The sequence below is a fragment of the Electrona antarctica genome (assembly GCF_951216825.1).
Source record: "Electrona antarctica genome assembly, contig: scaffold_332, whole genome shotgun sequence".
Classification (NCBI taxonomy): domain Eukaryota; kingdom Metazoa; phylum Chordata; class Actinopteri; order Myctophiformes; family Myctophidae; genus Electrona; species Electrona antarctica.
The window spans coordinates 53,282-78,753 of NW_027637031.1; the positions used below are offsets into that span (position 1 = coordinate 53,282).

At 42.3% G+C, this 25,472-nt stretch overlaps 2 protein-coding genes across 3 annotated transcripts in view; both read left to right on the forward strand.

Annotated features, from left to right (window-relative positions):
• LOC306919497 (NACHT, LRR and PYD domains-containing protein 3-like) overlaps positions 1-16,109 on the forward strand; it is a gene marked incomplete at its 3' end in the record, with an annotated part of 45,208 nt that extends 29,099 nt beyond the window's left edge. The window contains exons 9-15 of the mRNA XM_079532257.1: positions 5,715-7,455; positions 7,547-7,717; positions 7,884-8,054; positions 8,227-8,397; positions 8,514-8,687; positions 8,895-8,950; positions 15,526-16,109. Coding sequence (XP_079388383.1) covers positions 5,715-7,455; positions 7,547-7,717; positions 7,884-8,054; positions 8,227-8,397; positions 8,514-8,687; positions 8,895-8,950; positions 15,526-16,109 — 3,068 coding nt within the window. The remainder of the gene's footprint in view (positions 1-5,714; positions 7,456-7,546; positions 7,718-7,883; positions 8,055-8,226; positions 8,398-8,513; positions 8,688-8,894; positions 8,951-15,525) is intronic.
• A 1,371-nt stretch (positions 16,110-17,480) lies between these two features.
• Positions 17,481-25,472, forward strand: part of LOC306919494 (uncharacterized protein) — a 43,548-nt gene continuing 35,556 nt past the window's right edge. Inside the window, exons 1-6 of one of the 2 annotated variants that reach the window (XM_079532254.1) lie at positions 17,481-17,526; positions 17,631-17,660; positions 17,906-17,955; positions 18,300-18,352; positions 19,465-19,691; positions 19,841-20,097. In XM_079532254.1, coding sequence (XP_079388380.1) covers positions 17,484-17,526; positions 17,631-17,660; positions 17,906-17,955; positions 18,300-18,352; positions 19,465-19,691; positions 19,841-20,097 — 660 coding nt within the window. In that variant the 5' untranslated portion in view covers positions 17,481-17,483. Of the gene's footprint in view, positions 17,527-17,630; positions 17,667-17,905; positions 17,956-18,299; positions 18,353-19,464; positions 19,692-19,840; positions 20,098-25,472 lie in introns of both variants that reach the window. The other variant, XM_079532255.1, reaches the window with a different exon arrangement.

The following is a 25,472-nucleotide window of genomic DNA, read 5'->3' on the forward strand; positions in this document are numbered from 1 at the left end:
GTTTTATTTGACAGGGGAGGTTGTTCACTGGTTGTTCACTGGTCATGCCGTTCAGGGCCCTCCATGCAATTGCCTTCCTCACTTTCAGGTCTTGCTCAGTTGAGTACCGCCCAGGTACTTGAAGTCCTGGACTTCCTTCAGAGCAGTGCCTCCTGTTGTTGTCTGCAGCAAGCAACAAACCTCAGAGCCAATCTGGAAAATCTTGTGTCGATACCTGAGAGGAAGTCCAAGTGCAGTGCTCTGGTGGTCATGCACTTGAAGATGATGCCCCATCTCTCCTCAGTTCTTCTACCGATGTTGATCGGTAGAATAAAAGACAGGCTTATGGAGACCTAGCCGGGCTGGGGGAAGATTCGGGGTACCTGCGGTTTCCCTCGCCACTTCCATCATCCGACACAACACTGCTGATGGCGTCGAACAGCTTCTCTTCCTCGGAGGATCCAATAATTCCGCCTCAGTTCAGCAAAAACACGTTCACTTCCTGGGTGATGGAGCTGGTCGTCATGATGCTGAATGAGGAGCTGTGTTGTGATCTTATGTTTAGGATCAGGTCAGGATCTAAGGGCTGTTGAGTGTCATAGCTGCGCTCCAACTGAGATGAGTTGAGCAGCCTTGTCCAACTCTGGGTGAGAGTAATGAGACGACTACCACTTGGTAGCAGCTGCCATTCATTGGGGAAACACTCCTGCTGCTTGTGCTAGAGTAGAATATTCTCAGCCTTTGGGACCAGCGACTATCGGCCGTCAATTCTTAGGAGGTGTTTGCCGCAAATCTACATACCTCTTGGATTTCGACTATGCTCTCTAGGTCGTCCTCAGACGAGCCTTCCATCGTTGCTTCCAGTCATCCCGGTTCTCCATACATCTGGCCAGCTCGTTGGTACTTTGTGCTCCTGCGTTGTTCTTGAGTACATCCACATATGTTAGTGTGGGACGTCCTCGTGACCGATGCCCATGTGTTGGTTCCCACAGCACCAGTTTGCTGGCTGGGAGCTCCTGGTGTCTTTGGCAGTGTCCTGCTAGTCTCATTCTCCTGGTGTCTCTGGCAGAGTCCTGCTAGTCTCATTCTCCTGGTGTCTCTGGCAGTGTCCTGCTATAGTCTCATTCTCCTGGTGTCTCTGGCAGAGTCCTGCTAGTCTCATTCTCCTGGCTGCTATTTTGTCGCTCACCCTGAATATTCCGGCATACAGATTCTCGTTGGTAACATGTGTACTCTTGCTGATGTTGAGCACTACGCGTAACATTCTGGTGTAGCACCCGTCTAGAGCCTTCTGCAGGGTTGGCTTCAGGGTCCAGCATTCACTGCCATATCGGAGAACAGATTATACCGTCGTGTAGAAGAAGCTGAGTTTGATATGTCTGGGGAGGTTGGAGTTCCCTACACTGGCCAGCCATTCAGGGCCCTCCATGCAAGTGCCTTCCTCACTTTTAGATCTTACTCTGTTGAGTTTACGCATGAGCCCAGGTACTTGCAGTCATTGACTTCCTTCAGAGCAGTGTCTCCTGTTGTTGTAAGAGGTGGATGTTTCATTTGGATGTTATAGGTGATCACCTCAGTTTTCTTGGCATTCATCCGAAGGCCAACCTTGGCACACTCGGACTCCACTCTGCTCAAGAGCGCCTGTGCTTGCTCCATGTTGTTGGAGAGCAGGCTGATGTCATCCGCATAGTCTAGGTCTGTCAGGACTACTGCAGGATGTCTTCTTGACCTCCTTGGTGTAAGAGTGAGGACAAGATCCTGCTCTCGTCCACTGATGGCCTTCCTGAGCGCGTAGTCCAGGACTATGACAAAGAGGAAGGGGGCTAGGGTGTCTCCTTGCAGTACCCCAGCCAGGATGTCAAACTCCTCTCTGTCGCCATCTGGGGTCACCACCTTGGCCCTTGTTCCTGCATACATGGTCTCTATTGCCCGGAGCAAGTTGGGAGGGACACCGTAAACCTTCATGATCTTCATCATGGTGCCTCTGGGAGGGACACCGTAGGCCTTCATGATCTTCATCATGGTGCCTCTGGGAGGGACACCGTAGGCCTTCATGATCTTCATCATTGTGCGTCTGTGTAAGTCAATAAAGCACAATACGGCCGTCAGGTTGTTCTTCTTCACCTCCTCGATTAGTCTCCTCAGGGCCAGGATCTGGGCTAGTGTGGTTCTCTCCTCTAGGATCTGGGCTAGATATGTCTGGGGAGGTGTGGTTCTCTCCTCTAGTGTGGTTCTCTCCTCTCGGAAGCCGTTTTGGTTTTCCCTCATGTGAGGGTCGATGGCATGCCGAATCCGGTTTAGTATCATTCGGTACCTTTGCAGCGATACAGGTCAGGCTGATGCCTCGGTAGTTGTCTGGCTTCGAGAGGTCTCCAGATTTAGGCACCGGGATTATGTTGGAGAGAGACCACATGTCAGGTAACTTGTTGCCTAGCAGGGCAAGGTTGCAGAACTCAAGGATGATGTTGGAGAGAGACCACATGTCAGGCAGCCTGTTGCCTAGCAGGGCAAGGTTGCAGAACTCAAGGATGATGTTGGAGAGAGACCACATGTCAGGCAGCTTGTTGCCTAGCAGGGCAAGGTTGCAGAACTCAAGGATGATGTTGGAGAGAGACCACATGTCAGGTAGCCTGTTGCCTAGCAGGGCAAGGTTGCAGAACTCATAGATGTTGTTGGCGAGAGACCACATGTCAGGCAGCTTGTTGCCTAGCAGGGCAAGGTTGCAGAACTCAAGGATGAGGATGTCGAGACCACAGTTCTTTACGACTTCTGGAGGTATGCCGCCCGGCCCAGCAATCTCACCCTCTCAGCGTGCTTTTCGCCCTGGCAAACTCAATGACCGTGAAGGGACCATCATTGGTGTTGAGGTCATGGAGGAATGATGGTATTTCTTCCTCCTCTCCATCTGATGTTGTGTCCAGCAGCTTTCGGAAATGGTTAAACCTGGGTGTGTACCCACAAACACCTTAAACAGTCAGGAATCTGAATACAGCAAGGCGAGCACTGTGGTTGAGTCAGTCCAAAAGGTGGTCTGATGAATCTGAAGGGTCAGCTCCTCCTTCAAAACCTTGGACATCTGTGCCCCTGTCAGTGCCGTGCGTAGTTTGAGGCGAGGGATAGACTGTTTCCTTTTGGGCGCTACACGGGATCTAGCAGTGAGAAAGGCAGTTTCCACTTCCCCCGCTGCATTCTCCGTCCCGAGATATGGAACAGAGCCATACGGACTCTCTGAGGCATCACAGATATGGAACAGAGCCATAAGGTCTCTCTGAGGCATCACAGATATGGAACAGAGCCATAAGGTCTCTCTGAGGAGATGTGAACTTCTCTGACTGCTTTCAGAGTCCATCTTCTTGCTGTAGCATCTTGGAAGGTTCATTGTTTGCAAGGTCGGGAGCGCACACACGCCAGGAACTAAGGAGCTCTTCAGGGTCGTCTAAGTCCCTCCACTTGTCCCACAGTTGCTCACACCACCATTTTGGCCCTGGTGGTGTGAGCAAGCCTCCAGTAAGGCTAGCCAACGTTGAAGCTGCCGCTACCTACTGGCAAAATGTGGAACTGCAGCACATTCATGGAGGTGGACGGACATTCAGTGACGTCATGTGCGTAACGTGCGTCATCCCGGACCTCAAATTTGAGGTCCGGGCTTAACTTCCGCTCGCTCGAGCCATTGAGTTATAATTGTTCTTCCGGCAGTCTTCCGGGTGCTTCAAAACGCCACTGAGCAACTTCTATTGAAATGAATAGGGGGGGGGAGTGTCGCTCCGGTCCTCCCTCTATCCTTTATAACTCTATGGGTATAAGGGGCAAGAAGCCCAGGGGGTCATATTGACTGGCGAGCACCTGATATATGGTGCGTAAGGTGACTAATGCATGGGCGCTCTAGTGGACGGTGCTTGTCTGAGGAGCAATGCCAAAGGAGTCCAAGTGCTGGTTCAGAGGCGTTTGGCTCGCCTTGGGTTATCCATAACTCAGCACTGCTTGATCTGATGTGAGATGACTGGTTGCTCGCCCATTGTCTCAGCTCAAAGTCTCCAGTGGCCAGTGTGTCTCTCAGCTTGTCTACCAGGCTCTTTGCCTCCTTATTGTCAACGTAGAATGACTTCCAGACAGTCTCTCTGTCATCTGCTGCCATGGTAACCATTAGTTGATGTTGACGCTGCTGCCATGGTAACCATTAGTTGATGTTGACGCTGCTGCCATGGTAACCATTAGTTGATGTTGATGCTGCTGCCATGGTAACCATTAGTAGATGTTGATGCTGCTGCCATGGTAACCATTAGTAGATGTTGATGCTGCTGCCATGGTAACCATTAGTTGATGTTGATGCTGCTGTCATGGTAATCGGAGGCAGATACTTCTTTCCTCAATCAGAGGATTATCTTTTATTTCTCGACAGAAACCTAATAACATCCCCAGCAGGAATCTGGGCAACTCTCTTCACAGCAACACGTGTATCCTCATGCAGCCATCCCAGCCAATAGCAGAGCCGGGTGTTGCTTTTGCACCCTAGAACCCTCCCTATTGGCCACTAATCACACATTGAAATAATATCTCTATAATATTTTGAGTAGCGTTTCATGCATTTTGAACCTCCAGTAGATCACCCAATACAGTTTAAACATCCAGTAGATCACCCAATACAGTTTAAACATCCAGTAGATCACCCAATACAGTTTACAGTTTGAACCTCCAGTAGATCACCCAATACAGTTTAAACATCCAGTAGATCACCCAATACAGTTTACAGTTTAAACCTCCAGTAGATCACCCAATACAGTTTACACTTTAAACATCCAGTAGATCACCCAATACAGTTTACAGTTTAAACATCCAGTAGATCACCCAATACAGTTTAAACATCCAGTAGATCACCCAATACAGTTTAAACATCCACTAGATCACACAATACAGTTTAAACATCCACTAGATCACCCAAAACAGTTTTCGAAAACACAACTCGTCATATTTTAGTAACCAAAGAGCTTTAGCTCGTCGACGTGACTCCGTCATGACAAAATAGGCCTTAACAAAATGTCGGCATCTCTCACTGATATAAGGACCACATTCTGTAACACACACACTTAATGATGTCATCTACAATGATGTCATTCTATAACACACACTTAATGATGTCATCTACAATGATGTCATTCTATAACACACACTTAATGATGTCATCTATAATGATGTCATTCTATAACACACACTTAATGATGTCATCTATAATGATGTCATTCTATAACACACACTTAATGATGTCATCTATAATGATGTCATTCTATAACACACACTTAATGATGTCATCTATAATGATGTCATTCTATAACACACACTTAATGATGTCATCTATAATGATGTCATTCTATAACACACACTTAATGATGGCATCTATAATTATGTCATTCTATAACACACACTTGATGTCATCTATAATGATGTCATTCTATAACACACTTAATGATGTAATCTATAATGTCATTCTATAACACACACTTAATGATGTCATCTATAATGATGTCATTCTATAACACACACTTAATGATGTCATCTATAATGATGTCATTCTATAACACATACTTAATGATGTCATCTATAATGATGTCATTCTATAACACATACTTAATGATGTCATCTATAATGATGTAATTCTATAACACATACTTAATGATGTCATCTATAATGTCATTCTATAACACACCCTTAATGATGTAATCTTGTCTTTGGTCATTTAGAAGCTCTTGCTCTGTGTAAACAAGAGCTCAAGTCTAATCAGAGGCAGAAGACTCACTATTTGAATCACTGGATCTCAAAAGAAGGACCAACCCCACTTCTGAGTGACATGTTCACAGAGGTCTACAACACAGTGGGAGCCAGTGGACAGGTCAATAAAGAACACGAGATCAGGCAGATTGAATTGGCATACAGCCAAACAGCTGAACCAGAAACACCAATCAACATGGACGACATAGTGGAACCTTCACTTGGACAAAGTGAACCCATCAAAATAGTGATGATGAAGGGAGCGGCCGGCATTGGTAAATCAGTACAAGTTCAGAAGTTCACTCAGAACTGGGCAGAAGACAAAGCCAACCAGCATGTCGACTTTGTGTTTTCATTCACTTTCCAAGAGTTGAATTTGGAGATGAAGGAGAACAACGAGTACAGCATGGAGGGACTTCTTCATCACTTCTTTAGTGAAACCAAGAAGATAAAGATCTGCACCTTCCACCAGTGCAACATTGTGTTCATCCTGGATGGACTGGATGAATCGAATCCAGCTCTAGATTTCCCGAACACTGTGAAATGGACTGATCCGTTGAAGCCGACCACAGTGCACGTCCTCCTGACGAACCTCATCAGGGGGTACTTGCTTCCAAAAGCTAAAATCTTGATAACCACACGACCTGCAGCCGCCGACCAGATCCCGTCTGTTGACAGGGTGACAGAGGTGAGAGGGTTCAAAGACCCTCAGAAGAAGGAGTACTTCTTCAAGAGATTCCCTGATGAGCAGCTGGCCATTCAAATCTACTCTCACATCGAGACATCCCGAAGCGTCCACATCATGTGTCACATCCCGGCCTTCTGTTGGGTCACTTCTAACGTTATGGAAAAAATTGTGAGAACAAATGAGAAGGGAGAGCTGCCAAAGACCCAGATCGCCATGTACCTCCACTTCATTGAGATGCAGTCCTTATGCAAGAATACCAAGTATCCTGACAGGAAACAGTATGATGTCATTCTGTCTCTGGGGAAACTGGCTTTTGAAGGGCTGATGAAAGGCAACCTGATCTTCAAGGAAGAACACCTGACAGCGTCTCGCATTGATATCAGCGACGCAGCAGTGTACTCAGGACTGTTTGGAGAGGTGAGCGGAACGTACAGGGACAAGATGTTCTCCTTTGTCCATCTGAGTGTTCAGGAGTTTCTGGCTGCCCTCCACGTCTTCATCACTTTCATCAACAGTGGTGACAACCTACTCTCAACCTCCATGATGCCCAAGCTTTTCAAAACCAAGATTCATCACCTCTACCAAAGTGCTGTAGACGAGGCCTTAAAGAGTCCAAATGGACACCTGGACTTGTTCCTGCGTTTCCTGATGGGCCTCTCTTTGGACACCAATCAGAAGTTCGTACAAAAGCTCATCAAAAAAGGGAAAATCTTCCAGACCAATCATAAAACCATCAAATACATCAAGGAGAAGATAAAAAAGAATCCATCTCCAGAGAGAAGCATCAATCTGTTCCACTGTCTGAATGAGCTGAATGATCATTCTCTAGAGGAGGACATCCAACGGTACCTGACGTCAGGATATCTCTACACAGACAAGCTCTCTCCTGCTCAGTGGTCAGCTATGGTCTTCGTGTTGCTGTCTTCAGGAAAGGAGCTGGACGTGTTTGACCTGAAGAAGTACTCTGCTTCAGAGGAGGCTCTTCTGGGGTGTCTGCCCGTGATCAAAGCCTCCAAGAAAGCTCTGTAGGTTCACTGATAACTGGATACATTTCAAATATTATTTGATCTTTATTTAACATCAAATCTAATACATGCACCACTATTGTTTCTTCAGGCTGAGTGGCTGCAACCTGTCGGAGAGATGCTGTCAGGAGTTATCGTCAGCTCTCAGCTCCAGCTCTAGTTGGAGAGAAGTTGACTTGAGCAATAACGACCTTCAGGACTCTGGAGTCAACCTTCTGGCAGAGGGACTGGGGAGTCCACACTGCATGTTGGAGACTCTCAAGTCAGTATAACCGTGTTTAAATAAAACCTAATAAGTTTCTAAATTCAATGGAACAGAATGTAACATTGTGAAACTTCTGTGTGTGTGTGTGTGTGTGATATTTATTTCATTATATGATCTTTATTTAACATGAAATCTAATACATGCACCACTATTGTTTCTTCAGGCTGAGTTGCTGCAACCTGTCGGAGAGATGCTGTCAGGAGTTATCGTCAGCTCTCAGCTCCAGCTCTAGCCTGAGAGAAATTGACTTGAGCAATAACGACCTTCAGGACTCTGGAGTCAACCTTCTGGCAGAGGGACTGGGGAGTCCAAACTGCATGTTGGAGACTCTCAAGTCAGTATAACTGTGTTTAAATAAAACCTAATACGTTTCTAAATTCAATGGAAGAATATAACATTGTGAAGTGTGTGTGTGTGTGTGCGTGTGCACGTGGGTGATATTTATTTCATTATATGATCTTTATTTAACATGAAATCTAATACATGCACCACTATTGTTTCTTCAGGCTGAGTGGCTGCAACCTGTCGGAGAGATGCTGTCAGGAGTTATCGTCAGCTCTCAGCTCCAGCTCTAGCCTGAGAGAAATTGACTTGAGCAATAACGACCTTCAGGACTCTGGAGTCAACCTTCTGGCAGAGGGACTGGGGAGTCCAAACTGCATGTTGGAGACTCTCAAGTCAGTATGCCTGAACCTGGGTTCAACTGTGTTAAAATAAAACAAAAGTTCAATGGAACAAAATATAACATTGTGAAACTCTCTCTATGCGTGTGTGCGTGCGTGTGTGTGTGCAGTTTGTCAGGATGTCTGGTCACAGAGAAAGGCTGTTCTTCTCTGACCTCAGCTCTGCGCTCCAACCCTTCCCATTTGAGAGAGTTAAACTTGACCTTCAATCATCCAGGAGAATCAGGCGAAGCGATGCTCTCTGCTGTTGTGAAGGATCCACGCTACAGACTGGATGCTCTTAGGTACGAGAGACTTGGTGTGTGTGTGCGTGCGTGCGTGCGCGCTTGCGCACGTGCGTGTAAGAGACAAAGACCAACACAACATTTTGGTCGGAACAATGTTCTCAATCATTCTGTGATGCTGTTCTGTATTATTTAATGTTTAATGGTGTAAAATCATAGTTTCTATTATCATAGAGAATATTGGCTTTGTCTCTCCTCCAACTCCAGTGTGGACTACGGTGGAGAGTGTTGGCTGACACCAGGTCTGAGGAAGAGAATGACGTGTAAGTTTATATTCTGTTTCATTCATTATTACTGTACTTTTATTAAGGTTATTGTAGCCGTTAATTTGTATTGGGGGGGTGGGGGGACCACTGATTTAGATGAGCAGCTCATATCCACAGTATGTGACATCATTATTAACTGAAAAAAGATGATAATAACCATAACGTGTAGGCCACGTTATATTATATGGGGGATATATATATAGGTCCCCAAAAAATTTAGGCCGTGAACCCCCTGTTACCTCCTGGCCTAGCTGATGTACCCCCAACGCTCAGTCTCGTTGTATTTGGACGAAAATTATATATTTTTTAATATGATTATGGCAAATAATCCCAGAATGAGAGACATGCAGCTGCTCTATACATCTCCTTACAACAGTGTTTTACTGCTCTATACATCTCCTTACAACAGTGTGTTACTGACTATACATCTCCTTACAACAGTGTTTTACTGCTCTATACATGTCCTTACAACAGTGTTTTACTGACTATACATCTCCTTACAACAGTGTTTTACTGCTCTATACATCTCCTTACAACAGTGTTTTACTGCTCTATACATATCCTTACAACAGTGTTTTACTGACTCTATACATATCCTTACAACAGTGTTTACTGACTATACATATCCTTACAACAGTGTTTTACTGACTCTATACATATCCTTACAACAGTGTTTACTGACTATACATATCCTTACAACAGTGTTTACTGACTATACATATCCTTACAACAGTGTTTTACTGACTCTATACATCTCCTTACAACAGTGTTTTACTGCTCCATACATCTCCTTACAACAGTGTTTTACTGCTCTATACATCTCCTTACAACAGTGTTTTACTGCTCTATACATATCCTTACAACAGTGTTTTACTGACTCTATACATCTCCTTACAACAGTGTTTTACTGACTATACATCTCCTTACAACAGTGTTTTACTGCTCTATACATATCCTTACAACAGTGTTTTACTGACTATACATCTCCTTACAACAGTGTTTTACTGACTCTATACATCTCCTTACAACAGTGTGTTACTGACTATACATCTCCTTACAACAGTGTTTTACTGCTCTATACATCTCCTTACAACAGTGTTTTACTGCTCTATACATCTCCTTACAACAGTGGTTTACCAGATTTTACCGTTTGTGTTAAATAACACCATAAAACGGCCATTACCCTTTTCATCACATGGTAATACATCACATACATAGAAATAGTCATATTATGTGAGCTAAGAACCTAACATCTGTCTAACAGTAGAATATCTATATAATGAAACTATTCGTATTCACCATAGAGTTATAAAGGACAGAGGGAGTTAACCGCATGCGACAGCGGGTCACTGTATTCAAAAATAGCAGATTTACAAGCTCGTAGCACGGCACTCAGAGCCGCGCTATGAGCTTGTAGATTTAACAGCTAAAGATTAAAATAATGGTCAATGTGGTTAAAAGCTAAGATGACACGTCATCACGCAGCACGTTTACATTCAAAGGAAGTCATTACAATTTGGACTTTTATGGACTTTTGATATAAAAATACACAAACATTGAAATGTTCCCATTGTTTTGGCATCTATTGTTAGGTATGTCCATATGACGACCACGGATATGCTCTAAATGTATGAAAAACGTATTTTTCATTTCACTATGTCTTTAAGAACAATGTAGGTCAGGATGTTATAAAACATGGAATATAAATGAAAAACAATGAAGGAAAATGTATGTACCGTTATGTAATTGGCCGTCGGCCCCCATCTGAAAATAAGTTGTTCCATGGACCCCCCAGAAGCAAAGATTTGAATTAAAAACGGTCACTGTGAAAGAAGATATATATATATATATAAGATTTGCACCCATTTTCACGAAGAAAAAAAATAGCAAAAAAAAACTGTTATAGGTAGGCCTATGCCCATATGACCACAAATATTCACTAAAAGTGTGAAAAACGTATTTTTCATTTCACTACGTCTTGAAACTTGTTATAAAATGGAATGCAAAACAATGCAGGATGTTATAAAACATAACCAAAAATTATCTGAAATTGGCCGTCGACCCCCATCTGAAAATATGTTGTTACACGGACCCCCAGAAGCAAATATTTGAGTTAAAAGGTTTGCTGTGAAAGAATATATAAAAGATTTGCATTTTTCACGATTTAAAAACATAGCAGATCCACAAGCTCATAGCTATGAGCTTGTAGATCTGCTATTTCTCAACAGCTAAAGTTTAAAGGTCTACGAGCTTGTAGATCTGCTATTTCTCAACACTTGACTTACTTAAGCCCTTTGCTCCTCTAGGGTGCATAGGCTGTTGACAAAATCCTCTTTCACTCGGCTTTTAGCCATTCTTTCTAGATCTCCCCCAGTTGAGCCCACTCTCTGCCATTTCTGCCTCGATGCTCCTTCTCCAGCTGTTCCTGGGGCGACCTCGTTTCCTTTTCCCCTGGGGGTTCCATTTCAGGGCTTGTCAGGTGATATTTGTCGCAGGTTTTCTGAGGGTGTGTGCGGCCAATCCAACTCCACTTTCTTTTTCGGATCTGTAGATCAAATGGGATCCTGGTGTGTTGTTTTCCACAGGTCCACATTTGCTAACTTTGTCCCTCCACCAGATGTGTAGAATTCTCCTGAGGCACCATGTGCCACCATGTGTTGGTGAATGTGTGCAGCCTGTGTGTTGTGAGTTTTGTTGTTCTCCAAGTCTCCATACAGCAATTTTTCAAAGATAGCAGATCTACAAGCTCGTAGCGCGGTACAAATGTCTTCTAAATCCAACAGTTTTATGAAAAACCTTAATGTTTCTATATCAGAACTATTTAATGTCAAGGACCCAAAAAACTCTATTGTAATTGGCCTGGGACCCCCCCCCCCAGAACGAATATTGAAAGATTTGCACATTTTCCAAAATAGCAGATCTACAAGCTCATAGAGCTACGAGCTGTAGATTTAGTCGACTAAAATCATATGATATTCAGTTAACTAAAACTAAACTAACACTAAGACATTCAGGTGACTAAATTATGACTAAAACTAAATTACATTTTATTGAAAAGACTGACTAAAACTAAGTCAAAATTGGCTGTCAAAACACTGATGCATGCATACACACACGCACACACACACACACACACACGGACACATGCACGCACACACACACATAAATGCACGCACACATAAATGAATGCACGCAAACACACAACGTTCGCTGTGAAATAATATATATTCAAAGATTTGCACCACATTTTCACAATTTCATAGATAGCAAATCTACAAGCTCGTAGCGCGGCACTCGTACAAGCTTGTAGATCTATTTATCAACAGCTAAAGTTTAAAATAATGGTCAATGTGGTTAAAAGCTAAGGTGACACAGATGACACGTCATCTGTGTGTGTGTGTGTGTGTGTGCGCGCACACACGCACGCACACACGCACAAGACAGACAGACAGACAGCATGTTTGCTACTACGTAGCTTTCTACCCTACAATGTTTTCAGATACATATTTCAGAGTGATGATTGAGTTTAAAATGAGTAATAACTGTCTGGACGTCACCTTGAATGGGATTAAAAATGGAGTAGTTCTGTAATCAGAACCAGCTGTATTTGGGTGAACGCGCAGCGATGGGAATCAAACAGGTGAATTAAAGCAAAGTTACTTTTTATTAATTTGAGGCTCAACACGTCATCACACAGTTTTCATTCAAAGGAAGTTATTCAAATTTGATTTTATGGACTTTTGATGTAAAAAAAATACACACAATTTGGAAATTTCCCATTGTTTTGGCATCTATTGTTATAGGTATGCCCATATGATGACCACAAATATTCTCTAAAAGTGTGAAAAACTTATTTTTAATTTCACTACGTCTTTAAGAACAATGCAGGATGTTATAAAAATGGAATACAAATGAAAAACAATGCAGGATGTTATAAAACATGGAATATAAAAGGACCCCAAAAATTATCTGAAATTGGCTGTCAACCACCATCTGAAAATATGTTGTTACACGGACCCCCAGAAGCAAACGTTTGTTGTGAAAGAATGTACATTCAAAGATTTGCATACGTTTTCACGATAAAACAAAAAAAAATAGCAGATCTACAAACTCGTAGAGCGGCACTCGGTGCCGCACTACGAGCTTGTAGATCTGCTATTTCTCAATAGCTGTGGTTAAAAGTTAAGGTGACACAGATGTGTTCCAGGTCTTAATGGGTTAACCCATTGAGACCTGAGACCAGATTCTACAAATGTTTTCTAACAGTTTTATGAAAAACCTTAATATGTTTCTATATCAGAACTATTTCATGTCAAGGACCCCACAAACTCTATTGTAATTGGCCTGCGACCCCCATCTGAAAATGTGTTGTTCCAGGGACCCCCCTCCCCCAGAAGCAAAGATAGGGTATGAGTATTATTATTTGCTGTGAACAAATATTCAAAGATTTGCACACGATTTTTCCAAAATAGCAGATCTACAAGCTCTATAGAACTATAGATCTATAGAGCTTTTAGTCGACTAGCTAGATTTAGTCGACTAAAATCATATGATATTCAGTTAACTAAAACTAAACTAAACTAAATTAACACTAAGACATTCAGGTGACTAAATTATGACAAACTAAATTACATTTTATTCAAAAGACTATGACTAAAATAAGTCAAGCTTGTAGATCTATTTATCAACAGCTAAAGATTGTCAACGTGTTTGAAAGCTAACGCCGGGGCTCCACCGGACGCGTTGCGTCTCCGTAGCGTGCGTCAAAAAACAAACCGGGGCAATTTTAATGCAGTCACGCAACGCAACGCAACGCGGGCAGTGGAGCCACCCTTCATTGATTAAAAAGGGAACATTCCCTGACGGTGACGGAGACGCGACGCTGACTCGCCCGGTGGAGCCCCGGTGTAAGGTGACACAGATGACACGTCATCACGCAGCACGTTTACATTCAAAGGAAGTCATTACAATTTGGATTTTTATGGACTTTTGATATAAAAATACACAAACATTGAAATGTTCCCATTGTTTTAGCATCTATTGTTAGGTATGTCCATATGACGACCACGGATATGCTCTAAATGTGTAAAAAACATATTTTTCATTTCACTAGGTCTTTAAGAACAATGTACTGTAGTGTAGGATGTTATAAAACATGGAATATAAAAAAAAAATGCAGGATGGAAAAATGTATGTACCGGTATGTAATTGGCCGTCGGCCCCAATCTAAAAATAAGTTGTTCCATGGACCCCCCAGAAGCAAAGATTTGAATTAAAAACGGTCACTGTGAAATAAGATATATACAAGATTTGCACCCGTTTTCACGATGAAAAAAAATAGCAAAAAACCCCATTGTTATAGGTAGGCCTATGCCCATATGACCACAAATATTCTCAAAGTGTGAAAAACATATTTCTATTTCTTCTAGAACAATGCAGGATGTTATAAAACATGGAATATAAAAGGACCCCAAACATTTTCTGAAATTGGCCGTCGACCCCCATCTGAAAATATGTTGTTACACGGACCCCCAGAAGCAAATATTTGAGTTAAAAATGTTTGCTGTGAAAGAATATATAAAAGATTTGCATATACGTTTTCACGATTAACAAAAATAGTAGATCCACAAGATCATAGCGCAACACTCTGTGCCGTGCTATGAGCTTGTAGATCTGCTATTTATCAACAGCTAAAGTTTAAATAATGGTTAAAGTGGTTAAAAGTTAAGGTCTACGAGCTTGTAGATCTGCTATTTCTCAACAGCTAATGTGGTTAAAAGTTAAGGTGACACAGATGTGTTCCAGGTCTTAGTTAACCCATTGAGACCTGAGACCAGATTCTACAAATGTTTTCTAAATCCAACAGTTTTATGAAAAACCTTAATATGTTTCTATATCAGAACTATTTCATGTCAAGGACCCCAAAAACTCTATTGTAATTGGCCTGCGGCCCCATCTGACCCCCATCATCCAGGGACCCCCCCCCCCCCCCCCCCCCCCAGAAGCAAAGATAGGGTATGAGTAATTTTCTTTGCTGTGAACGAATATTCACAATATTTCACAATATTGCACACGATTTTTCCAAAATAGCAGATCTACAAGCTCATAGAGCTTTTAGTCGACTAGCTAGATCATATGATATTCAGTTAACTAAAACTAAACTAACACTAAGACATTCAGGTGACTAAATGTGACCAAATTTGACTGAGAGACTGCCATTGGATTTTTTTGAGATAGCATTAGCATGTTAGCATGTTAGCATTAGCATGTTAGCATTAAAAGTTTAGCATGCTAGCATGTTAGCATTCGCATGTTAGTATTAGCATGTTGGTGGCAACGTAATGCGCAATAAACTTAGACAAAATACCCCATTAGAGACCTGGCTTACCAGGTCAACCAAATGAACCCTTACAGGGTCTGAGAGGCTAAATGTCATCAAATGGTGGTCCGTGGCTCAAATGCTGCACAGACTTGGCGAGCTGCAGGCACCCAGTCAAATTTCTTGAAATTTGTTTCTAGTAATGATTAGTTTCTTGTATTTTCATCATTGTACATGTCTTGTTGCGTTCCAGTGAATGTTGCAACGCCATCTGAGACAGGAGGTTTTTCATCCTCACATTGTGGATCAATAGCACCCTCTTCAGGATACGGCAGCTGGTCAACTGACAAGGTTTTATCCTCACGTCCTGGATCAATAGCGCCCTCTTCACTGTATGGCAGCATGAGCCAGGCCTCCAGTGGCGATAATCCATTATTGAAGAAGATGTTTCAGAGACGGAAAGGAAAGCAAAGATTGACTGATTGGCTGCTGAAGTATCTTGGGCCAATAGCGTCCTCTTCAGGAGCTGCTGTAACGACTGAAGCTCCTCCCCAGCCAATAGCGTCCTCTTCAGGAGCTGCTGTCACGACTGAAGCTCCTCCCCAGCCAATAGCGTCATCTTCAGGAGCTGATGTCACGACTGTAGCTCCTCCCCAGCCAATAGCCTCCTCTTCAGGAGCTGATGTCACGACTGTAGCTCCTCCCCAGCCAATAGTGTCCTCTTCAGGAGCTGACGTCGTGACTGTAGCTCCTTCCCAGCCAATGGCGTCCTCTTCAGGAGCTGACGTCATGACTGTAGCTCCTCCCCAGCCGGTGAGAGATGAAGATTTACTTTGACATCAGTCACAGACATTACCTATTATATTATATTATATTATATTATATTATAATCACATTACCATACCAAAGCTCTTTATCCACAGTCTGCAGTTAGTTCAATATGACATGTGAGCTTTGTTCTCCGAAAACAAGCTCTTTGCAAGATGTTTAATTAATCTGATATCGTTGTCTATTATTAGGCTGTTGGTTCACCAAGTGTGTGTGTCCACAAAGCGCTTGCCTAAAGTTGAGAATATTTCAACTCTGGCTTGGGCGGACACAGACCCTTTACTAGTATGCACACTATGCTTTAAATAAATATTTACAATTGAACTGGGTTTGTGGATTAAGTCACTTTAAAAAAAATGCTGTAGCATTCTGAATTGTCCTTATTTAGACTGGCTGAAAATTCTCTTTTATGATGTTTGCCTCTTCGTTCTTAGGCACCATGTGTAAACATGTCTTCAGAGGATTCTGGTAAGAAAAATACAGTAGATCCAGGGGCGAAACTACATGGCAGTGGGCCCCGGTGCAGATATCTTGCGTAGGCCCCCAAAAATATTCGTGTGGCTTCGGGGGCGGTGTCGGTGGCGGTGATGCGATGCGGGGGGGTGTCGGCGGCGATGCGATGTTATGTGATGCGATCTGACATATACATATTCATTCAATCTGTATGTATGTTTACATCAATTTGCATGTTTCACTTTCAATCAATCTGTATATCTGTAGGACTGCAGGGCTGCTGCCTGCAGGCTATCAGAAATGACTTTGGACAAACTTTAGTTAAACTTGCAGAGTGACAGATTACTTTACCTGGGTTACATCTTCTGATAGTGCTGACTGCTGACATGATATAATAATCCCATCTAGTGTTTCGTTAGCGCAGCGGAACGTGACAAAATAGTCTACAGTTGAGCTTGTTGTGCTGATGACAGGCACAGGCAGCGCGCCATGAACACAGTATACACACACGTTGAAACAAGGTGTTAAAGATAACAAGGAGTGGACAGTGATGTCACTGTTATGCAACATGGAAGTAGTATGGACTTGAAGCTGTTTATAAACCGATTACATCTGTCACTCTGCAAGTGACATCACTGACTAATCCTTGGTGTTACTCTTCCTGCGGCCGATAGCCCCTGAAACCAGGCTTTCATCGTCCTGACTCTTTTTTTTCTCTTCTTCTTCCCCCTTCATGGGCCCCTTGTCGGCGCTGGGCCCCGGTTGCACCGTCGATATTTATGCTGAGTAGATCATATTGATGTTTTACACTGCAAGCCTCCAAGCTGCCTGTGATACAATAACTGTCCACTGTGTTTATACTGACTATAAGCCTCCAAGCTGCCTGTGATCCACTACTATAATGTGTTTATACTCTCTACAGAAGACTGCATGGACCTGATGAAGATGATGGAGATTGAAACGGGAGAGGAAGGTAAAACATTTAACACTACAATGAACTGTGAGTGTTGGTGTGAATACCACGTGAAGGATGATTAACACATAACTAAACATTTTCTCTTTAATGTTCTTCTGCAGAGCTGAAGAAAACTGATCTGGATGATTATGGTACTGGTAGGAGAGACTTTAATGAATGACTGAATGTAATGTGATATCTACACAATATACTGTAAATCATAAATCTACACGTGGACAAACTGTGGGAATGTATCGCCTCTCTCTAAACGTTGTTCCATTTCACGTCATGACAATGTTTGACTTTGATGACATTTGAAACTCTTCTGTGTCTGTCTACGATTAAGCCCCGTCTCCTGAAACTGAGCTAGTGTAACTGTTGTTTTGTGTCCCTCCAGATGACGTGTACTTGGGATCATGCTGTGAAAAATGCCAACACGTCCAGCAGGTCTGTTTGTTTCTCATTGATTGTTTGATTGAAATAGTTTCAAATTGCAGCCATCCGTGGGGGCTCTTTGAGCACGTTATAATGGGGGGTTCACCTCCACCATATGTTCTCTCTCTGTTCTCTCCCTGGATTGCATCCAGCTCACTGATGTGCTATCAAAACCAATTGCTTTTAGCTTATTAATTAGATCAGAGATACTCAGGTCCTCTTCTTTATGCATACAGTATGCATGGCTGTTGGTGATCCTTATTGATGTCTGTCTGTCTGTCTGTCTGTCTGTCTGTCTGTCTGTCTGTCTGTCTGTCTGTCTGTCTGTCTGTCTGTCTGTCTGTCTGTCTGTCCAGAGCTACGGCATTGAGATGATCATCCCTGAGAAACTGTCCAGAGGACGCTTGCAGTGAGTCTGGACATCACTTTGACATCATCTGTTAATCTGACATCATCTGTTAAACCCTCATACTAGAGAACCTCACGTCACCTAGCCTGTTTATCTGGTTTCATACTACTATTAACCTCCTCCTAAAAGGAAAGCCTGGTCTGTGTTCCTAAATCGGCCGTGTGATCTGCTCTAGGCGTGGTTTAGACCGAATGGTAAAATCTTATTCCGGTTAGGTAGTTTGTTTTTAGGTAGTTGGTTTTTTGTTTTTAGTCTCGCCAGTCGCTACGCGTTGGAATAAAACATGGATATACCCAACAAACTATTCCAAGAAGTACTTGAAGAAAGTTGTCTCATTCAAACGCCACATCAAGGCTTTCATGGGGCAGGCCCTAAAATGATGATGTCCTTGATCGCTGGGCATTTTAGGTAATACTGATTATACTACAACATGACGTAAATTATCATCTATGAAGTTAAATATTAAATCTCAAATGCATGCAAATCCTGCACATAATTCTACATTCATTCAATTTCATACTGAACTGACTCATGTGTCACTTATGTGGTGTCATAATTCAACATAATGTTGACATGGCACACTGACTAGCAAGAAAATATAAACACAGCACTTCATGTCAAAATGGTTGCAGAGTCCTGCTGTAGATAACCCCCACTGCCACTAGAGGCCGCTGTCCTCCTGCGTTTCATTATATTCTTGTTACTTATACGACTATGATCTTTGTGTGTGTGTGTGTGTGTGTGTGTGTGTGTGTGTGTGTGTGTGTGTGTGTGTGTGTGTGTGTGTGTGTGTGTGTGTGTGTGTGTGTGTGTGTGTGTGTGTGTGTGTGTGTGTGTGTGTGTGTGTGTGTGTGTGTGTGTGTGTGTGTGTGTGTGTGTGTGTGTGTGTGTGTGTGTGTGTGTGTGTGTGTGTGTGTGTGTGTGTGTGTGTGTGTGTGTGTGTGTGTGTGTGTGTGTGTGTGTGTGTGTGTGTGTGTGCGTGCGTGCGTGCGTGCGTGCGCGCGCGCGCGTGCGTGCGTGCGTGCGTGCGTGCGTGCGTGCGTGCGTGCGTGCGTGCGTGCGTGCGTGCGTGCGTGCGTGCGTGCGTGCGTGCGTGCGTGCGCATTCCTTAGGGCTCAACTGGAAGGACAGGGCACATATGAGTGTGTGTTGACAGGCTTGATATTCGAGGCATTGGAGCGAGTTCTGGTGGTCTATTCCATCCTGTCCTGGTCCAAGTTCAACAAGTTGGTCCAGAACCCCTGGATGGTTGCTGGGCCCATATTCAACATACAGACCGTCGACAAGGATCCCTCTGCTCTCAAGTCCATCCAGCTCCCTCACTCCCTGTGCCTGGCTGGTGAGAACATTGACTGTACAACTAAACATCTTCCTTGTACAAACCAAATAAGTGCTATTTATGTTACACTATTGTCTGTCTTCAGACTTGTTTGTCCTCCATAAAACTGTCCCTCCATCCGTCCTCCTCCTCACTATCTTCACCGGCAGGCCAGGAGAAAGAGAAGGTATTTGGTGTCCTACACGTCACTGGAAAGCACCCCGTCATTGAGACAGTCCAGTACTCTGGTAGTCATCTGAAGTGGTCAGTGTCCTCGCTGTCACCTGTGGGTGCCATCGCCTGTGACTCACAGCAGGATGAACACCACGGATCGGTGCTGGTCTACGAGGATCTGGGCCGTAGCCGTAGTGTCGACACTCACACTTTCCGCATCTACCTCGCCCTCAGCTGCAGCTCATGGCATGAGGTAAGGATGGTACCAAGAAGGAGACAGTTTAGCTTAGCATTTACACAAACATAGTTTACATTTATATACATAATAGCCTACATGTGAAACTTTATCACAACTTACATAGCTTTTAAAATAACAACCCAAGGAGCTATGTTGCCCAGCAGGGTTATCTGTTCATACAGATAGTGTACCTCTGGTTTTGACTCATCAGATATGACTCCTCTTTATAAGCAATCTGTCTAGTTGAACTAACAGCATCGGATATGACCCCTATTTAGTAGTCTTGTGTAACTATTCCACAATCTCTGAATGCTATATAGAGTCTGGAACTACACCTCCTGAATGTTATATTGTCTGGAACTACACCTCCTAAATGTTATAGAGTCTGGAAGTACACCTCCTGAATGCTATAGGCCTATAGAGTCTGGAACTACACCTCCTGAATGCTATATAGAGTCTGGAACTACTACTACTAACTATCTCCCGAAATCCGAGTAAGGAAGCTGCCATTTCCGTTCACGAAAATATATTTTGATATAAAAATAAAAGATAAAAAACATCACCACCTCACGTACAGTATTAGGCACCAGAAAAAAAGGATGGGTGTTTTCGATGTATCTAACATGGTTCAAATTGATATGTAATACTGTCCCATTTAAACACATTTCTACTATCAATGATCCAAATGGCAGATATATCATGGTTACTGGTTTTATTAATTCATTTCACGTTACTCTTCTTAATGTTTATGGTCCAAATTTTGACGACCCGTTTTTATTCCGTAAAATATTTAACTTAATACCGGACATTAATGATACGCATGTCCTAATTGGAGGTGATTATAATACAACTCTTGATAATTACCTGGACAAATCGTCCCAGACTAGCCACTCCTCCACCTCTTCATTGGTTTTAAATAACTTAATGACATCTATGAACCTAGTAGATATTTGGAGACTGGGGCATCCTGAAGAACGAGAATACTCCTATTTTTCCCCAGCACATAAATCATTTTCTAGACTTTATTTCTTTCTGGTAGACTCTAAATTGATACCAAATGTAATTTCTTCAAAATACCACAACATTTTAATTTCTGACCACTCCCCAGTCTCCCTAGTTCTCGACCTCAATTTTAAAAAACAACAATTTAACTGGCGTTTTCACTCATCACTACTCTCTGATGCATCTTTTTGTCAGCATATGGCTGATAGGATCTCAGATTTCTTGGAAATCAATGATAATCTAGCTGTTACAGACTCCACTTTGTGGGAAACCTTCAAAGCTGTCATGAGAGGCCACATTATTTCATTTGAATCATTTGCAAGAAAGAAAAGTCGAAAACGCCTCTCAGAAATTGAAATAGAACTATCACAGTTGGAAATCAATTACAGAGACTCTGCTGATGTGTCTATTTTACAAAATATTCTGACATCAAAATACGAATACTATTCTTTCCACTCAAATAACTGAACAACTATATAAGATTAGACAGAATAATTTTGAACTGGGGGTAAGCCTCATAAATTATTGGCCCGACAGCTTAGAGGTTTACAAGCAAGTAGCTATACATAAAATCAAGTCAAAATCTGGAGAAATGATTATTGAGCCGAAGAGTATAAATTACACTTTTCGAGAGTTTTATGAACAATTATACACGTCAAAAGCAAAAGGGAATATTAGTAATTGGCTGAGACATTTGACACTACCAAAATTTAGTGAGGATGCTCGAGATTATTTAAACTCTGAGATTACCCTCCAAGAGATCCTAGAAGCCATAAAATCACTCCACAATGGTAAAGCTGCTGGTCCAGATGGCTTTGGTATTGAATTTTATAAAAAATATTGTGATAAGATAGCCCCACTTCTTCTGAGGATGTTTAATCACTCGTTTGAAACTAAGAACTTCCCTGGTACATTATATGAAGCTAACATTACATTGCTCCTAAAAGAGGGCAAGGATGAGACTGAACCATCATCATACCGGCCAATTGCTCTACTGAATACAGATATGAAAATCTTTACTAAAATACTAGCAGCCCGGCTAAATAAACACATCTCATCCATTATACATCCGGACCAGACAGGTTTTGTTCCTAATAGACTTTCATTTTTCAATGTCAGAAGATTAATGAACATTATGTATCGTAAATATGGGAGGGGCTCGAAACTAGCTGTCCTCTGTCTGGATGCACAGCAAGCCTTTGACCAATTGGAATGGCCTTATATGATCAAGGTACTGGAGGAATTTGGATTTGGAGATACATTTGTTTTGTGGATTAAAATATTATATGCTAATCCATCCTCCTCCATCCTTACAAACCTAGATAGATCAGCACCTGTCACATTACATCGCTCTGCACGCCAAGGTTGCCCCATTAGCTCGCTCCTCTTCGCCGTCGCCATAGAACCACTCGCCATTAGCATTAGGAATCACCCATCCATCACACCAATTAAGATAGCGGACATTGATCATCACATATCTTTATATGCAGACAATGTTGTTTTGTTCTTATCGCAGCCTGAGCAGTCTATCCCTGTTTTATTGGATCTTATTAAATCCTTCGGTGAAGTCTCAGGTTACACTGATCTTGATAGTTATTTTTTTACATAACCTTCCTTTTAAAATCACGGACAAAGTGAAATACCTGGGGGTAACCCTCCCTAAAAACCCCAAATTAATCCTTAAGATGAACTTTCTTGAAAAAGTGGAAAGATTGAAGAGGGATATTGAAAAATGGAGGACTCTTCCTCTTTCTATGGTTGGCCGCATTAATGCAATCAAGATGGTTGCCCTTCCTAGATTTTTGTATCTTTTTCAGAACCTCCCCATCTTTCTACCAAGATCTTTTTTTAAATCAGTAGATTCAATAATTATGCCATTTATTTGGGGGTTTAAAGCTCATAGAATATCGAAGACGCACCTACACAAACCTATTGAGATGGGTGGATTAGGTTTACCATGTTTTTTGCATTATTATTGGGAAGCGAATGTAAGGGCCCTTGCATATTGGCAGGATGGCTACAAAGTAGAGGTCTCCACTGACACCCCCTCATGGATTGCCATTGAAAAGAAGGATATTAAAACTTCTTCTCTCCCAGCACTCCTTTTTTCAGCCCCTAGAACCCCCACTCACACCAACACAGACAATTTTGTTATTTTGAACAGTCTCAAAATCTGGCAACAAATAAAAAAGTATAGTAAACTACCAGACACATCCATATACACTCCAATATACAACAACCATGCATTTCCCCCATCCCTCTCAGATGTGTCTTTCAACAGTTGGAGACTCAAAGGTATAATCACTTTACAAGACCTGTAGTTAGTTAGTTAGTTACTTTATTGACAAATGTATAAAACATTGGGTCCAAACAATAATAAAAATCCCATGAATCAAAAACTTTAACTCTTTGAGAGTTTCATGGATTTCTATATAGTTTTTAGACTTCTCTATGGCAGAATGGCGTTTTTGAATGATTTATTGAAAATTCTCTGTTGTGAATGTGTGACAACGAAAGACCTTCAGAGAAAGCTTGGCTTGTCTGCTTCCAGGAAAAAAATGAACTGAGTTGATAAAATGTTTAGTTGTGGTGTTGGAAGCCATTTAAAAGAGCCTGCATTTACACTGGGTAGTGTTTCTAGGACAACAAAAAAAGTTATGACCGGTTGAAGTTTTATTTTCTAAATAACTTTTTTTCTGCTGGGCGTACATAGCCATGCAATATCTCATTTTAAAGGGTGAGTTGTCTAGTTCAATTAAAATAAAATAAAAAGTTTCTCACATGTACCACTGTAGATATTTTGCCATCTATAAATAGCATGGTCAGTCATGATCAATCTGACCTATCCAGCTAAAAGTCCCCCTAGCTCTGAAATGGAACATCATATAAACTCAATTCTTTTTTGGGGTAAAATTAGACATTCTAACGCACATTTTGATATATACCATGTTTACATAGTCTTACCAGTACCGTGTCTATTCATGCATGTATCTCAAAAACCTGTTGTGAAGAAACAGTTTTGATAAAAAAACTCATCCAAGGACATTGTTTTGATATGACTTTGTGCCCATGATATGTATCAAAATATAGACTTGAATGTATACTGTATTATAACAAAAAAATTGGGTTCTTACCATCTACCGTTACAGAGTAAATCACAGTTGAAACTCGCTTAGTCAAACCATAAACCTCAGACTAGTGAACAAAATAGCCATGACAGGTCTAACTCATTGTAAAAGCTTGTCTTTTATTTTTTATGACTACTAACATAATACAATTATAATAAATATTACAGAAAATAAATAGGCCTACATACAAAACAGTTGTCCCCAAACTCCCCAGTGTCCCCAAACCACTGCATTCCAGTTGTTCTTGACGGTGTGTGTGTGTGTAGGCTAAATTTAAAAAAACAACAACAACTGAAATGAATGAATGCATCCGGTTCAGTGTCGGAGAACTCCATCGCAGTCTTGACTCTTCGTCTTCATCATCATCATCATCATCATCATCATCCTCCTCCTCCGATGCCAGTTCTAAATATATAAAAATAAACATTTAGCTGTAGTCAGCCCGGCCAATAGCCAGTTGGGGGGGGGGGGGGGGACGTAGGCTATCTGACATCATCGTCATCATCATCATCATCACACGGAGACACACTAAACAATGTACAATCATGATTGTATACAATATACAATGAATGCAATTATCATGCAAGCTCAGACGTCAATGAAACGTCATACAGATCTTATATAATACGCTACTGTTAGCTTCACTCCCCGTCCCCCCTCCGATCCTTGTAGCAACGTCATCATAACCACGCGTTGCTTCAGTAAACGATGCATGTTTGTTCTCCGTCTTTGTAGACAGTAAATAAAAGGAGCGAACATTACTCTAAAGATCAGATCGCCTATAAGGCACGCTACAATATAAAATACTTGTACTGCCATGCGTGCATGCCTGCTACGATACATTTGTACTGCAACAACCAACCGATCGACACCAACCCCCCCCTCCAGCCCTTAGCCAGCACCAATGCACCGACCAACACCATTAGCCAGCACCTTCGGTGCTGGCTAATGGCTGGGGGCCATCGTGGTGAGTCATTCTGGCGTCATGATCTGACTAGTAGTAGTAATTATCCAAGCATCTATTTGTAGCGATCATCTTATGATTTCTGATCACTATAGAAGGGCATTTTCTACAATAAGATTACCTCAAAACATTCCGGGTTGATCGTCTTCTTCAATGGTTTCCCGGTATAGCTCATCGGACGACGTTGGGGAGACAATGAAAAAAGGAGGGAGGGAGCAGCGAGTCTCGCTGTAAGCACTGGACCAGGGCTACTCCGCCTGGAGAAGGCGACTGGGACGCGTATGGATCAATACTAC